At 61.8% G+C, this 15,623-nt stretch overlaps 2 protein-coding genes across 3 annotated transcripts; both read left to right on the forward strand.

Annotated features, from left to right (window-relative positions):
• The first annotated feature begins 83 nt into the window (after window positions 1–83).
• On the forward strand, window positions 84–5,686 carry TNFRSF4 (TNF receptor superfamily member 4). The gene is made up of 7 exons (XM_027565262.1): window positions 84–3,021; window positions 3,277–3,399; window positions 3,818–3,925; window positions 4,180–4,246; window positions 4,804–5,000; window positions 5,170–5,298; window positions 5,391–5,686. The coding sequence occupies exons 1-7, from the start codon at window positions 2,880–2,882 to the stop codon at window positions 5,459–5,461; spliced, it is 837 nt and encodes a 278-aa protein (XP_027421063.1). The 5' UTR covers window positions 84–2,879; the 3' UTR covers window positions 5,462–5,686.
• Window positions 5,687–10,027: 4,341 nt separating this feature from the next.
• TNFRSF18 (TNF receptor superfamily member 18) lies at window positions 10,028–13,461 on the forward strand. Of its 2 annotated transcripts, XM_027565266.1 has the most exons (5): window positions 10,030–10,594; window positions 11,445–11,567; window positions 12,469–12,556; window positions 12,729–12,931; window positions 12,998–13,461. In XM_027565266.1, the coding sequence occupies exons 1-5, from the start codon at window positions 10,441–10,443 to the stop codon at window positions 13,120–13,122; spliced, it is 693 nt and encodes a 230-aa protein (XP_027421067.1). In that variant the 5' UTR covers window positions 10,030–10,440; the 3' UTR covers window positions 13,123–13,461. The 2 variants fall into 2 exon arrangements, with proteins under 2 accessions (XP_027421066.1, XP_027421067.1); XM_027565265.1 differs by having other exon boundaries at window positions 10,028–10,594; window positions 12,729–13,461.
• The last annotated feature ends 2,162 nt before the right edge of the window (window positions 13,462–15,623 follow it).

A 15,623-nucleotide genomic window follows, 5' to 3' on the forward strand; every position in this document is an offset into this window, starting at 1 on the left:
GATGGGAAACAAAACCACGTAGACAATTACTTGGGATGTTTGTGGCCAGGCAGCTTCCCCTTGAAGCTTTGCGGTGGGCGGTTTGGTTAGAACCCGAGGCTTCATAGCGCCTCAGCTGCCAATTTAAAGTCAGGAGCCAGAGTCCAGGCCTGGGTGAGGCTACCTGGGAGGGACCAGGAGGAAATGGGACTTTAGGACGGAGGGGTCTCTGAGGATGAGAGCTCCCAGGGATGGGGGTAGAGAACTAGGGGCACTCACAGAGTTTTGAAAGCACAGGAATCCTGGCCTGGGGCTCCCTGCCAGAGACGGGGAGGAGTAGCCCGGGGGGCTGTGGTGAGGCTGGGGAGCTGGGAGCCTGCAGTGGGGGAGATGAGGTGACAGGTCCTCTACTGGCTCCTTCCCAGGGTCTGCCATGCCTGGTGCGTGGCTGGCGTGTGGGGTGGAGGAGAGGACACACTGGGGGTCAGATGACTGAGGGAGGGTCACTCACCAAGCTCGCTGCCTCCTAGCTGGCCCCTGCCAGGCACCGTTGGAGGCCTAAGCCCACAGGGCCTCAGTGGATGGCTCACCTGGCCAGATGGTGTATGTGGGCCTCGGCTGGGGTGGGGGCTCTGGCCGAGTGGGCATCAGGGCCAGCCTGAGCTGCCCACGTGACCTGCTTCCGAGCATTGTGGGGAGGGGCTGCCCCAGAGGAGCAGGGCGCGGCAACAGAGCTGGTTTCCAGACAAACAAGAGGAAAGAATGTTTTCAGAACTGAGACAGAATGCGGGGCCGTGGCGGTGGCTGGGGCTGAGCGTGTGGGCGGGCAGCTGCCAGCAGGTGTAACTTAGCTGGGACAGAGATGTCAATCAGCCAGGTCCATGGGCTGCCACGTGTGGACCCCGTGTGTGGCAGGTGTTAGGGCCTCGGGCAGAGGGCGGTGTGGTCCTGTAAGGAGTAGGGTGCTGCCAGGCCCTGAGTTACTGCCATCTCAGAAGCTATAGTTTGTCTTAAAAATATTTTTCTCACCTTCAGTGGGAGAGGGGTACAATACTTGCACGCACACGCGTGTATAGCAGACTGCCTGGGGGCTCTATCCCTCCCCTGGGGACCCTCCCTCTCTGGAGGCTGGGGCAGAGGCCTGCGGGCAGAGCCGACTGGTGGAATTTCCTGCAGGTGGGGAGGGAGCCCCACTTCTTACCTGTGCCCGTCACCACCAGGAGGAGGGGGATTTCCAGCCCCTGCGGGAGGCTCCCCGCCTGAAGCTTCAGGTTAACCGTTAAGCAGAGAATCCTGTCTCTTGGTTCAGATTTTAAAGGCACCGAAGACACAGAACAGCCTCTGCCTTGGGGCAGCAGGATGAGAGCTGTGTGGGAGGAAGCGCGTGCACGTGTGTGCATGCGTGCCTGTGCTCGCCTCCCCTCTCCCCACAGTGCCGGCAAACCGGCCGTCCCACTGTCCCGAGGGCCCCCAGGGCTTGTCTTTCCTGTCCCCCCCGAACCCGGGTGGCTGTGGGGTCAGGGAGAGCCTGGCACAGCCTCCAGAGTGTTGGCAGAGGCTGCGCTCATCCAGCCAGGGGGCAGAGCGAGGGTCTGTCCTCATGGGCCACCCCTTCTAGACACAAGCCCAGGGCTTCACGAGGACAGCACACACACGTCCGGGCACGTGGGGCTAGCACCACACATGCGTGCCACACATGTGGCTGACACACGCTCCCAGGCACACATCACACCCAGGACACCTGTCAGTGCTTGACCAGCAGCATATGTTGGGTCTGCGTGGGCGGCTTATCCTCTTCCAGTCCTGGAGGCTGGACATCGGAGACCTAGGTGTGGCCATGGCCGGTGTTGCCGTGTAGACAGCTGTTTTCTCTGGGTCCTCATGTGGTCGGCCTCTGTGCATGTCTGTGCCCTGACCTCCTCTTACGTGGACACAAGCCACACGGGATCAGGCCCACCTGTGACCCCACCCCACCATCATTGCCCCCTAAGAGGCCCCTTCTTCCAGCAAAGCTGCACGAGGGTTGGGCTTCCACGTGCGGGCTGTGGCACTAATATGAATTCAGCCCCTGGCGCCTCCTGCTGTGCTCAGGGACATGCAGCTGCTTTCTCACACCTGCACACGCCTGCACACACATGCCCAGGCTGGCGCTCACTGTGGGCACTGGTCAGGAGGTGCCTGATCCACCAGAACTGCTGGCATTGGTCTGGGCTACTTTTGTACACTTGGGCCAGTGACCATGCTCCAGAGCCCCCAATACCACCTCCCCTCCCCCATAGTGGATGCCTGACCCCGTGTGCTGCCCTGGCTTACCCACGGACTCTGGGCACCCTTTGGCGGAGCGGAGGGTAAGGATTGGCATCAGTGCGGCCCCCCCATTTCTCCTGAGGGTTCGGCCCTGCAGAGAGAGTGGGAGTCTAGAAGCAGTGAGCCAGGTGAAGGCATCCCAAGACCATTCTGTTCCTGGCAGCTTGGCTAGGCCAGGCCGGGCAGGGGGGCAGCCAAGATGCTTGGCTGAAGGGGCTCCGTGAGACAGGAATGGGAGCGTCTTGTGGTGGGTGCAGACCAGCTGGGCTGGAGAACTGGCCTGGCCCTAGTAGGGCTGGGGGAGCTGCGGGTCCCCCCTCGGGCCCTGGGTCTACATACCACAGCTGCCGGCTTGGCTGAGCTGAGGCCTGGGGCATTGTCGTGGGGTCGGGGCCCCTGGGCCCAGGGCCAGAAGAGAAGGCTGGGAGTGGGCTTCCCAGACTAGCTGCCTTCCAGCGCTTCCTGGGGCCCTCCTAGTCCCCTCCTGGTCCCCTCCTCCTGCCCTCCCCACCCCTCCCCCGCAGCCCTTATAGCCACATCCTGCAAGGAAAAACCCCAGACTCCCAGAGCCTCGGAGCTGAGAGGAGCTGAGAATGTGCGTGGGGACCCAGCCGCCCAGGGCGCCGGGCTCAGCCCTCCTGCTCCTCGGGCTCGTGCTGGGTGCTGCGGCCCAGCCCCACTGTACTGGGGACACCTACCCTAGTGGCAACAGGTGCTGCAAAGAGTGCCCGCCAGGTGAGTGGCCGGGACATGGAGTCGGGGAGGGGTGCCTGCAGGGACCTAGGACCAGGAGACAGGGTTGGAGGACACGGATGGGGCGGCAGGGACCTGCAGATGGAGTCACGCACTGCAGGTGTCGTGAGGCAAGTGGAGTTGGGTTAGTGGGTGATCTGGAGCCATGTCTGGGATGACAGGCCAGTCAGAGGCCGGGTGGGGCTCCTGGGGGAGCGCCGGGCTGTGTACGGCTCTGACCCCGGCCTCCCTCAGCAGGTTATGGGATGGAAAGCCGCTGTAACCACAACCAGGACACAGTGTGCAGCCCGTGTAAGCCCGGCTACTACAACGAAGCCGTCAACTACGAGCCCTGCAAGCCCTGCACCCAGTGCAGCCAGAGTGAGCACCATGGGTGCCTGGCACCCACATCAAGACTCGACCGTGGCGGGGGCCTGCCCTGCCCTGCCCCCTGGGGCCTCACAGCCAGCTGAAACGGCCGACAGGGCACCTCCCCCTCCTAGGGGGCCAGGACCACGTGGCTTTGGGGTGGGGGTAGGGTGAGACCCAGAGTCAAGGGCTGCAGAGGGTCCTGAGCAGACTGGAGGGTGTTAGAAGGGTGGTCATAGCTGCCGCGGGTTACCCTGGGGGCCGTGTGACCAGGAGGGATGTGGCGTGCTTGGTAAGAGAGAACCAGAAGCCGCCCAGCCGTGAGGGGCTGCTGGTCGGGAAGGTGGCTGTGGACCCTTGACCCCCATCCTCAGCCTGCTCTGCAGCTCTGGCCTCCCCGCTGACTGCACCCACCCCACCCAACCCCCAGGAAGTGGGAGTGAACCCAAGCAGAGATGCACACCCACCAGAGACACGGTCTGTGGCTGCAGGCCGGGCAGCCAGCCCCAGGACAGCTACGGCTACAAGCGTGGAGTTGGTGAGGGGGCCTTGGGAGCTATGTGGAAGGAGCATGTCCCTCACACGCTGTCACTGCTCCTCCCAGAGCCCCTACCCCAGCCCCAGCTGAATGCCCCTTCCCCAGCAGATTACACCAAGATGGGGGTGGGGGTCTCCCAGGTCAGGGCCCACGGGTGGCATGCAGGTGGGGAGGGGCTCTTGGAGACCCTGGGGAATGAGTCTCTGGGCACCCCAGGGGTGGCAGATGGGCAGAGCCTGCTGACTCTGTTGCAGACTGCGCCCCGTGCCCACCAGGACATTTCTCCCCGGGCAATGACCAGGCCTGCCAGCCCTGGACCAAGTGAGTGTCCCTGTGGCCAGAGGGCTTGGGTGGCCTGGGGTCTGGGAGCCAGGGGTCAGTTCTGGGAGTAGGAAGCTGCTGGCTGGGAGCTCCTGGGCCTGAATTCCTGTAGCCCTTGCCCCGCCCCACTCCGTGATAGTCCCTGCTCCCACCATAACCCCTGCTCAGCCCTGGCCCCGCCTCCCACTGGCCTTCCTGCTGGGTCAGTGTAGGGAGCCTCTGAGACCCCAGCCCAGGCCCAGGAGTGTGAGAGCCTCAATCACTCACAGCGGAAAGGTTCCTGTCCTTGGGCTGAGCCAGAGCAAGCAGGAAGAGAGTAGACGGGTTTGGGAGAGGAAGGTGCAGGTGGGAGCAGGCTAAGCGCAGGAGGGCCCGGCAGAGTCTGCGGCCCCTCTCCTCGCCACCTTTGGCCTGGACTCTGATGCTGCCTGAGTGACCAGTGTGGACCCCTGTTGCTTCCCACGTCTCCCTGGTACTGCCCCAGTTCTGGGCCCATCCCACTGGTGGGGGAGGAGAAGGGGGACTCTGGCCTGATCAACACCCTTGCCCGCCCTCAGCTGCACCTTGTTAGGAAAGCGAACGTTGCGGGCGGCCAATAGCAGCTCGGACGCCATCTGTGAGGACAGGAGCCCCCCGGCCACACCACCGTGGGAGACCCAGGGCCCCCCAGTCCAGTCCACTACTGCCAAGCCCACCACCTCCTGGTCTAAGGCCTCACAGGGGTCCTCCATGCCCCACACAGAGCCCCCCAAGGGTAAGGGGACCTGGCCTTGCCCCAGCAGGGCCCTCCCCTCAACCCAAAAGGGGAGTGGGATGGGTGGGGAGGATGGGAGTAGAGACACCCTCTGGGCTTGGTGGGGCCCTCCCTATTGTGGGTCCCTTCCCCTGGCAGACCCCACCCAGCAGGCCCTGCCTCCTTGCAGCCCCTGAGCTGTCCGCTGTCCTGGGCCTCGGCTTGGGCCTGGGCCTCCTTGCCCCTGTGGCTGCCATGCTGGCCCTGCTCCTCCACCACAGGGCCTGGAGGCTGCTGACCAACACCCCCAAGCCCCCAGGTGAGTGCTTGTGGTGGGCCCCAGACCAGATGGCCTCCCAAGGTGCAGGACCCCTGCCCACCTCCCACCTCTTGCCCGTACCTCCTCCCCAGGGGGAAACAGCTTCCGGACCCCTATCCAAGAGGAGCACACTGATGCCAACTCCAGCCTGGCCAAGATCTGAACAACATCTGCTGGGGTGGGAGCCGGTGACCCCTCCCCAGGCTGGGGCCCCTGAGGGGCAGTGGGGGCCCCCAGGTGCAGGTTGCCCCCCTGTCACCCCTGCGCGTGGCGCCCTGACACCTGCCCTGTGCCGTTTTAGGTGCTCCTGGGCTGGCCCTGGGCTCTGCTACGTATGCTGTGCATACTCCCTGCCCAGAGTGGGCCCCCAATAAATGACGTTGGCAGATGTGGGCCTCTGACTGGGCTACCTGGGGCTGGGGGGGTGGGCAGGGGCTCCCCTGGATCCCTCACATATCCCAGGGCTGCTGTCCTGTTCCCTGGGCACATCCCAGCACCTGTAGGGGGTGGGGGAGCCAAAATAAGTGCCCTGGGGAGTCAGTGCTGCACCTGTCAGCCACGTGAGACCCTAACCCAGGGACCTTCCCTGGGCCACTTGGGAGGGGCTGGCACGGGCTGAGTACTGATGGGAACTCTGAGGCCCTGGCCCCAAAGGTCATCCAGGACCACCCTTCGGGTTGCTAGGGCTCCTCCCAGGAGAGGGCACAAGTGTCTGTTTCTTCTCAAACCCCATGCCCTGCTAGACCCAAGTGTATGGTGACCCTACGACCCCCACAACACCTGCAGGCCCCCCGAGTCCCCTGAGACCAACTCCATGCTCTCAGGGAAACTGGATGCTTCTGACAGGGCTGATCCTTCATCCACCCTGGGCGGGAACAGAATGGGCACCATTATGCGAAAAGGTTCCCAGGTGGGAAACCTGTGGGCTGTAAAAGCCCTCATGGTCAGACCGATCTGCTGGTCAGCACTGGGGGCGGTCCTGGCTTGGGCAGAGGTGTGGACTTGGGGCAAGTGGCCAAGGGCTCACTCGAGGTGTGCAGGTTAAACAGCTCAGGGAGCACAGGTCAGTGTGGAAATGCTGTGCAGCCGATAGACATTTGTGCCCCAGGTGTTCAGACAGATTGCAGAGCTACAGTGAACCGAAATAAAAGACTCCTGAGCTGCTGTTGGGGGTGTGGAGGAGCAGAGAAAATCCGGGCAAGAGCCCGAGGCCTCACCTGGTGCACTTGGCAAATGAGCGCCTGGCTTGCTCTCACACCTTTCCCCGCCCGGTGGCCAGGACCCAGGCATCGCTGCACCAAGAGGGCCCTACAGCAGCTGAAGATGCTCCTGCCACATGTGTCAGGCTGCCGTCCTGCCCCCCTGCCCCAAGTTTCTTGGCCTGGCTTTCCCCCCAGAGCTGCCCCAGAGGCCCATCCATCTCTTCTCAAACCTCTGACCCCTGGTGGCCTCCTGGGGAAAAGGGACCATGGGACCATCATGTGTTCTTGGAAGGCTCTCAGGATGCAGCAGTGAACACACACACCCTGTGCCCTTAGAACGGGCAACAAGTTGGCACCACCGGTCAGGGGCCTGTGGTCCCTGGGCAGTGCAGAGTCTGTGCAGAGAGGCTACAGAGCAAGCCGGAGGGGCCTAAGGGAGAGCCCAGGGCCTTAGGGCCTGGAAGTTGAAGGTCATGGGAAGGAGCTTCCTCCCCAAACCTCCCAGCTGCTCCCTCAGCCACGAGCCCCCCACCTGACCCCTTGCCTGGTGGCTCCACCTCTGAACAGCTGACAGATGGACAGACAGAGCTTGATCACTTTCAGTTTGCTTTGATGCTGCCGCTAAGCACACTCTCCACTCCTGTCTCTGCTGACAAGCCTCCTAAACCCTGCTGAGCTACCCCCTGGGCCCACAGACACCCCCCTCCCCGATATGCCCACACTGGGCCCTCCCCGCTCCAGGGCCCTCACCTGGCTCCCCACCCTCCTCCCTCAGCCCTCCTGATTAACACCTGGACCCCATGTGGGACCCTCTGCCCCATGAATGAGCGTCACTTGTGTGAGCTGAGACAAATGATGAAAAATGTGATGAGCTGCTCAAAAAGTATTGGAAAATACAGCTGGCAGATAGAGATCTCCCCCGCAGTGCCAGGTCACAGAAACTCCGCAGCTTGTGGCTGCGTGGGAGGGCCCTTCCGGAGCCTTGGGGACCAGAGGGCAACGCAGGTCCCCACCCCCGGTATCAGTCTTGCCTCTTGTCACACACGACCCTCCCTCTGGTTTCCTGCTGCTGCAGGTGGCAGTCCCCTTTGCACAGACAGCTGCCCCCTGGTGCGTGCTGTGCTGGTCAGCTTCCAGAAGGGCCAATAGAGAGGACCTGGTTGGACAAGCATCATTTTCGGGGATTTATCATTTTTTTCTTAGGCTCTTACCAGAATTGGGGTGACGCCAACAGTTAGGTACAGACGTAACTGTTCAGGCCTTTAAAATGAGCAGTGGCAGAAGGTCCAGAACTGCCCAGTTCTCCACTCCGCACCTTGCCCTGGGGTCCAGTAATTGCTCAAACCCTCCTCCAGTCTAGGAGCTGAGCTGTAACCTGGTGGTCCTCAGAGAGGGCCAGTCCTAGGGGCCTCACCTTGCCCTCTAGCAACCAGAGCCACAGCCCCCGCAGAGACCCTCCCTTTTCTTTAGGGCCCAGTTGTTTCTCTGAGGAGGGCCTTGCACATCCTGGGACTTGAGTCACAAATCCTGTCATTCTCAAACCAAGTTTCATGGGTCTGCCCTGGTCACCAGGTCATGGCCCTCAACATACCTATGGGTGCCACCAAAATCACACTCCTGGGACCCCCACTGCCCACCCTACAGCATTCCCAGGGATCTCTGCCCATTTCCCCTGTATCAAGCTTCCACTGGAGGGCTAAGCAATCTGGGGAGGCTTCCTGAAGGAGGCAGGGCCCCAGAAACTAAGGTGAAGAAACTAAGGTTCATAGAGACAAGGGACAGTCTCACGGTGAACTGCAGCCTGGACAGCCCCTCCTCCCCACATCAGGGTTGACTTGCTGTTTCTGGAGGCTGAGTTCTCAGCCTCAAGAGCTCAAGCGCTCCATCAGGGGCCAGCACATCCCCACGGGCTGATGGGATTCCTGTCGGGAGAGCTGGGTTGAAGTCTGCAGGGCAGTCAGGGCTGCAGCCTGGACAGCCCCTCCTCCCAACTCTGCAGGGTTCAGCCAATGACTGGTCTCTCCTTGCTAGCTCCTCCTCTCAGGTGTCAGCACAGCTGTAGCCTCCAGTGTGTGTGATGTCTGGAGCCTGGCCAGGCCCACTTGGCCAAGCTGAGGGGCGGGGGGAGACTTGTCCTAATCTCCCAAAGTGGGGGGCTTGTTCTAATCCTCAGAAAGCAGGGACTCGTTCTGATCCCTGGATGGGTTCTGAGGCTGCTCAGTGTTGGCAATCCAGGACTTCTGGGAGGTTGTGGGGTCCCTGGCCTGGAGACTTCAGAGGATGAGGGATTTCATCCCACCCGCTCTGGGTGTTGGAGGGGCCTCACAGCGCCCCCCTGGGGAAGCTGGAGGTAGAGAGGGGGTCAGCCAGGAGCCAAGGGGCACAGTGAGGAAGCAGTCCTTGTTGAGGGTTGTCCCACTCCCAATGACTCAGGGTGCTGTCTGCCACCCCGCATCCGGTGCCCACCCACACTCCAGTTCCTTCAGGCCTGGTGGCCTCAGGTTTTACATAGAAAACATTTCTGACCACCCCCCGCCCGCCCTCCTTGTGATGTGGCTGGGGATACGTGTGGTGTTTCCCCTGACAAGGCACACACATTTAGGTCACATTTAGTTCCCAGAAAAGAATTCCTGGGCCAAAGAGCATGATCACTTAGGAATCCCCCAAGGTCACCTTCACACATGGGTCTCCCAGGTGTCTTGTCCTCTGTGGTCAGTTGCTCTGCAGCTTATGATGGGACCTGCTCTCTTGGGGTCCCTTTGGGACCCCTTGAATTGTTTTTTTCTCTTTTGGTTGCACACAACTTGTGGGATCATATTCCCTGATCAGAGATTGAACACTAACCCTAACCCTGCCTAAGGCAGTGAAAGCACTGAGTCCTATTAACTGGACTTCCAGGGAATTCCCATCCCTTGAATTAAAAAAAAATATTTTTTTTTTATAGCAGTTTCAGGTTCTTAGCAAGTGAGGGGGAACATTCCCCCCATCAATACCCCCTCTTCAGTTGCTCAGTTGTGTCCGACTTTTGTGACCCCGTGGACTGCAGCACGCCTGGCTTCCCTATCCATCACCAACTCCTGGAGCTTGCTCAAACTAATGTCCATGGTTGGTGATGCCATCCAACTATCTCATCCTCTGTCATCCCCTTCTCCTTCCGTCAGTCTTTCCCAGCATTAGTGTCTTTTCCAATGAATCAGCTCTTCACATCAGGTGGCCAAAGTACTGGAGCTTCAGCTTCAGCATCAGTCCTTCCAATGAATATTCAGGGTTGATTTCCTTTAGGATGGACTGGTTTGATCTCCTTGCAGTCCAAGGGACTCTAAAGAGTCTTCTCCAACATCACAGTTCAAAAGCATCAATTCTTCAGTGCTCAGCTTTCTTTATGGTCCAACTCTCACATCCATACGTGACTACTGGAAAAACCGTAGCTTTGGGGGCTAAGATGGACCTTTGTCGGCAAAGTAATGTCTCTGCTTTTTAATAGACTGTCTAGGTTTGTCATAGCTTTTCTAACAAGGAGCAAGCTGTATATAGTCAGCAAAAACAAAACGGGGAGCTGACTGTGGCTCAGATCATGAACTCCTTATTGCAAAATTCAATAACCCTGAGGACAGTGCATTTGTTACAAAAGACAAACCTGCACTGACACTTCATCCTAAGCCAGAGCCGGTAGTTCACGTCCGGTGGCTCGTCCTGTGCTCTGGACAAACGTGTGATGTCGCGTCCTCGCCGCTGAAGTTTCCAGAGCAGTCTCACTGCCCCAAACCTCCGCCCACGCCTTGGATTTTGAGTCTCAGGGTCTCGGGGGTCCCGCATGGGAACAGTTCCTGGGGCCTGTCTGGGGCGTGGCCGAGGCGGAGCGGCCCGCGGGGCGGGATCTGGGCGTGTCCAGGAGGGCCCTGCTTCCTAAAACCGCGGGGCGCGCGGCCAGGGGGACGCCATGGGGGCGAGGGGCGCGCGAGTGGCCCTGTGCGGTGTTGCGCTGCTCTGCGCGCTGGGCCTGGGCCAGCGACCCCTCAGCGATCTGAGCTGCAGCCCTGGCCAAGTTCTGCATGGGACGGGGACAGACGCACGCTGCTGCCGCTGCGCCCCAGGTAAGGCAGGCGGGAGCCCGTGCGCGGAGGGCGGCAGCGCGGCGAGCCTCCCCGTGCTCAGGGCAAGCTTTCTGGGTCCAAAGCCCTGATCCCAGCGCAACCCGGCGGAGGCAGAAGTGGCTTGGGGATTGGGGATTAGGGGTTGGGGGGTGGTGGCCGGGAGGTGGGGCAGGGGGTGTGGGAACCTTCCCCAAGACAGGTCAGGGGTCCCAGTGTAGAGGAGGGCTGTCCCTCTTCCTTCTGAGTGGGTAGTGAGCCCTTGGCCATCACTCAGGCTGTTTGGGGTTGCACCCCTCTTTCTGCCAGCTCCCTGCCTCGGACCTGCATATCTGGGTGGGAGAAAAGTGGAATGGGTCAGTTTGGGGACAAATATCCCCCGGAAAACACCCAGGGTGTCACCCTGCCAGGATCTGGGGGGTGGTAAGGGGCTCTTAGAGTTTAGGTCTCAGTGTCATGGACACTGTAGACAGCAGTCGGGGAGGGATGGGCAAGCTGCCTGGAGGGTCCTGGCAGCTGAGGGCCATGCAGGATGGAGAGGGGGCAGGGAGTAGATCTCCCAGGCGACCCCTTTGTCTGTCGGGATGGCTCCGGGTCACACTGAGTCATGGTTACCCTGGGTGAGAGCAGCTTCAGGGCAATGGGGGATGCAGCCAGGCCAGGTGGGTGAAGGAGCTGGGTGCCCAGGAAGGCGGGGCACAGCTGGACCAAGCCAGGGTCCTGCCTCCCAGACAGTACTCTGCCCAGCTGAGGTAGCCCTTCCCTGCCCCCCATTTCCCTGGGGACTAAGAGGGGGTGCCCCGGGGAGGGGGCTCCCCCCAGCTGCTGAGAGAGCTGTTTGTTCCCTGCCCAGATGAGGGGACCTGTCCTGAGCCGGACTGCCAGTGTATCCAGCCCGAGTTCCACTGTGGAGACCCACAGTGTAAGAGCTGCAAGTACTACTCCTGTCCACCTGGCCAGGGAGTGCAGCCTGAGGGTAAGTGGTTGGTGGGGGTGGCCCGTGCAGGCCAGGGGCATTAACAGGGCCCAGCCAGAGCTCGTAGCAGCTGGTGTGGAAGAAAGCTTGCAAGTAGGGGTTCGGACACCCTCTGGGCAGATGGGCACCAGTGTGGGGTCCTATGAAACCCTGGCAGGCAGGCAGTTCTCTTGTTCTGGCATCTCAGCCCTTGCTGGAGGCACAGCGCCCACTGTGTGCGTGGTTCTCTTGGCCTAGGTGTCTTTGTCCAGAAATGATGCCCTTAGGGCTGGTTGTGAGGAACAGAGGGGTGTCCAGGACTGTCTGGCCCTTAGGCCCTGGCTCAGACTATGTCCAGGTCTATACCCACCCTGACCTTCCAGGCGGAGCCCAGTCTGGAGTTCAGCCCCTTGTCTGGAAAGAGCCTCTCATCCTCTTAGGGAGCTCTTTACCTGGGGGGGCGGGGCCTGTCTGAGCACGTGGGGGCTGGGGAGTGAGGGCAGCAGGGGCCTGTGTGAGGTTTTGGGGGCAGGGGAGCCTAGGGGTGACTGGGGCACAGCCTTACCCCAATCTCCAGGGCCCTCACCAGCCTCCTGCTCCCCAGCCTCCTGGAGCAAGTGAAGGCCCAGCCTGGCTCTTGCCAGGCTTCAACCCCACCCCCAGCTCCGCTCCATCATTTGCAAGCAGATCCCTCCCCTCCCCCATATCCCTTCAGGGACCCTCCACTCAGCCCTGAGTCACAGCCTGCCCTGGAAAGGGGCACACTGGGGACCTGATTTATCCCAGGCCCACGTCCTGTGGGCACCAGAGGTTCCTGTCAAATGGATAAGGTCAGGGTGGTGGAGTCCTGCTGGGGACCTGGACCCCAGCAGGATCCCACCCCAGCCACCCCTGCAGCCATTGTATGTCTGTCTGTCTCCAGGCAACTTCAAATTCGGCTTTGAGTGTGTTGACTGTGCCGTGGGGACCTTCTCTAGGGGCCATGAGGGCCGCTGCAAACCTTGGGCAGAGTGAGTGCTGGTGGGGCCTTCTGGTGGCGGGGCGGTCCAGGCAGGCTTGAAGGCGGGGCCTCTGCTGTCATTTCTGGTGCAGTGACCCCCCAACAGCTCAGAGGACTGCAGCAGTGCGGAGGAGTGCTCGGGTCGCTGAGGGCTGACCGAGGGCTCTGTCCGTGTGTCCCAGCTGCGTCCAGCTTGGGTTTCCCACCCTGTTTCCCGGAAACAAGACGCACAATGCTGTGTGCAGCCTGGGGCTGCCGCCCACTGAACCACCCAGCCCAGTGACCATCGTCATCCTCTCTCTGGCTGCCTGCATCCTGGCCCTGACCGTGACCCAGCTAAGCCTGCACATCTGGCAGCTGAGGAGGCAAAGAATGTGGCCCCCAGGTCAGTTGTGCCTTAGGGAGGGGGGGTCCCCTGCCTGCCTGCCTGCTGATTGCAGCCCCTCTGCAGAGACCCAGCTCCTGGAGGCCCCGCCACCCCCACCTGAGGATGCCTGCAGTTGCCAGTTCCCTGAGGAGGAGCGGGGTGAGCGGCTGTCAGAGAACAAGGGCCGCCAGGAGGACCTGTGGGTGTGAAGTGCAAAGGGTCCGTGCCAGGCCCTCCCTGGAGCTGGCCCAGGCTGGCCCTCAGGAGCAAGGGCTCTGGGCCCCATGGTGGGGCCCCAGCTCTGGGCCCGGCCCTGCTCCCCTCAATGGTGGAAGCAGGTGGGGGATGGTGACCATGACCAGTGCCCTGGATCATGTCGAAGAGGCAGCAGCTGTGGCTGGACCCCGTGGAAGACACAGACGCACAGGGGCTGCCTCCCTCTCTTGCTGTCCCACTGGGGCCGCATCTGTGGGCCCCTGGTTCCCAGGACCGGAGGCTAAGGACCTGGCTACAGGCAGCACTCAATAAACGCTTGTCCAGTGACCTAAGTGGATGTGTGCTGGGGGAGAAGGGACCGGTTCTGGATTCTCCCCCGACCAATGCTCATAGTCCCTTCCTAGCCGAGGTGGGAGTGGGGGTGGGGCTGAAGTGGGACCATTACAGTCCTCAGCACAAGCCCTCAGCTGGGACCACAGGGGAGGCATGTTCTGCTGGACCCCTGCCCTCTGTGCCTCTTGGCTGCCCTGTCCAAACCCATTCTCCGGTGGTTGGCCAGGCAGTTGCTCAGGCAGCCGGGTCCTTGGTGTGTGTCTGGTCTCTGTGCCGTGAGTGCTCCAGACTCTGGTTCTGGGCTGGCTGTATGTCCTGCTGGTCCCTGTGGGGTACCTGCCCTTGGGTCATTGGGCCCCAATCTGGGGCAAGGTAAGTTTCCGCCCACACTTCCTGGTGGATGTGGGCAGCCTCAGAGTAGCCTGGTTCTAGCCCTCTGTCCAAGCCCTCCTGTTGGCCTCTACCACCTCACAGGGCCCTCGCTCCTGGGGCACTGTCCTGGGGTTTTGCCCAATAGAGAAGAGCAGTGTTTTTCAGCCTCTTGACAGCACAACCCCTGGGGAGTCTGATAAGGTCTCCTTGGCACCCAGGGCGTGGCTGGCGGGCCAGTGGAGACAGGTCTTGGCAGCAGCTCTCTCCAGCTGTCAGTACACCTGGCCCCCCTGCTGTCTGTGGCCCCAAGTGTTCTAGCACCATCCCCCTCTCCCCTGCTCACTGTGCCCTCCCCACCCACCTGCATGCTGCCCATGAGAGCCCCTTGATTCACTGGTCCCCAACCCCACCTAGTTCCAGCGGGGCAGGTGGGCCCAGCTCAGAGCAGGAAGTGGAGGGGAGAGGGGCTCTGCACCCTGCATTCCATCCCTTGTGGGGCACAGCCCGCTTCTGCCTGGAAGGAGGGGCGTGGCCTGCTCGTGACTATTCACACAGGGAGAACAGCCCCCTCAGCCGCTTCTCTCTGCCTGCCCCTCGGGTCCTAGCTCTGGGGGCCCAGGGAGCCAACCAGCTGCCACACCCTTAGGCTCCTCCTCTGCCCCCAAGCCAGATCTCCTGTCCCTCGCCAACCCTCGCCCACCTGCCTCCAGGAGGGCCCTCCTCATCGCCGTCACCTGGGTCCCTTGACTGCCCCTCCCCAACCTGTGGGGAAGGGGTCCCCACCCTGGCTCAGCCCCCTGCTGAGGCCAGGAGTCAGGTCCTAGACAGCCTCGCGGGCGGGGAGCGTGTTCCGCTGACTCAGTGCGGAAAGTCCTCGCAGGCGGCTGGTGTGGGAGGAGTGCCCGGAAAGTCAGCCCGTGGGCGGTGGGGTGACGCCAGGTAAGGTGACGTGGAGCAAGCGGGGGATTCCTGCTCCGCAGCGGGCAGGGGACAGGGGGACTTGCCCGGCCCAGCTTTTGGGGGGGTGGGCAGTGAGGACGACTCAGGGACCCCCTGCCACCGGACCGGGCCCTCCCTCCATGCTCCTCTCCTCCCTGCAGAGCACCTCTGCCCCACCAGGCCTGCCCACTACTGGTCACCCCAGCTCCCTCTGCTCACTCCCTGTTCTCCCCACTCCTGGACTCATGTTCCTCCCTGGCAGCCTCCTGGGAGCTGATAGCAAGCTAGACCTGAGCTGAACTGAGGCGCCCCAGCTGAAATCCCACAGAGCAGGAAGGGGCATGGAGGGGCTAGGTTGAGAGGAGGCAGGAGGCTCAGGTGGGTTGTCTAGGGCCGGGTGTGCACGGGCTCCCACCAATCAGAGCCCAGTCACTTTCTCAAGGGAAGCCTGAGCAAGTCCAAGTTGGGAGGAGGGAGGCCCTGGGTGGGCCTGGGATGCAGAGCTCAGGGCAGTGGGAGGCACAGGAGACTCAAGAGTGCTGATATGTGGGGAATGGAGGGGGCTGGTGTGTTGAGGGGTTCCCACCCTCTCCCGCTCAGCCCAGTGTGCTGGGATGGGCACAGGTATAGGTCACGAAGCCCAAGAATGACCCGAAGATGAGATTCTGCCCAGGCCAGCTCCAGCCCCTTGCTGCTCCCCCGGGGAAATCAACCCCAACCAGAGAGGCTCTCCAGCTGCTTAGCTCCTCCCCCTCCTCCTCCCCGTCAGGCTCCACGGTGTGTGTTCAGTCTGATAAGGGCCCAGAGGCCATCCTCTGTTCCCAGAAGTGCTTCCGGCCACAGCAGCGTC

Source organism: Bos indicus x Bos taurus, chromosome 16 (assembly GCF_003369695.1).
Source record: "Bos indicus x Bos taurus breed Angus x Brahman F1 hybrid chromosome 16, Bos_hybrid_MaternalHap_v2.0, whole genome shotgun sequence".
Classification (NCBI taxonomy): Eukaryota; Metazoa; Chordata; class Mammalia; order Artiodactyla; family Bovidae; genus Bos; species Bos indicus x Bos taurus.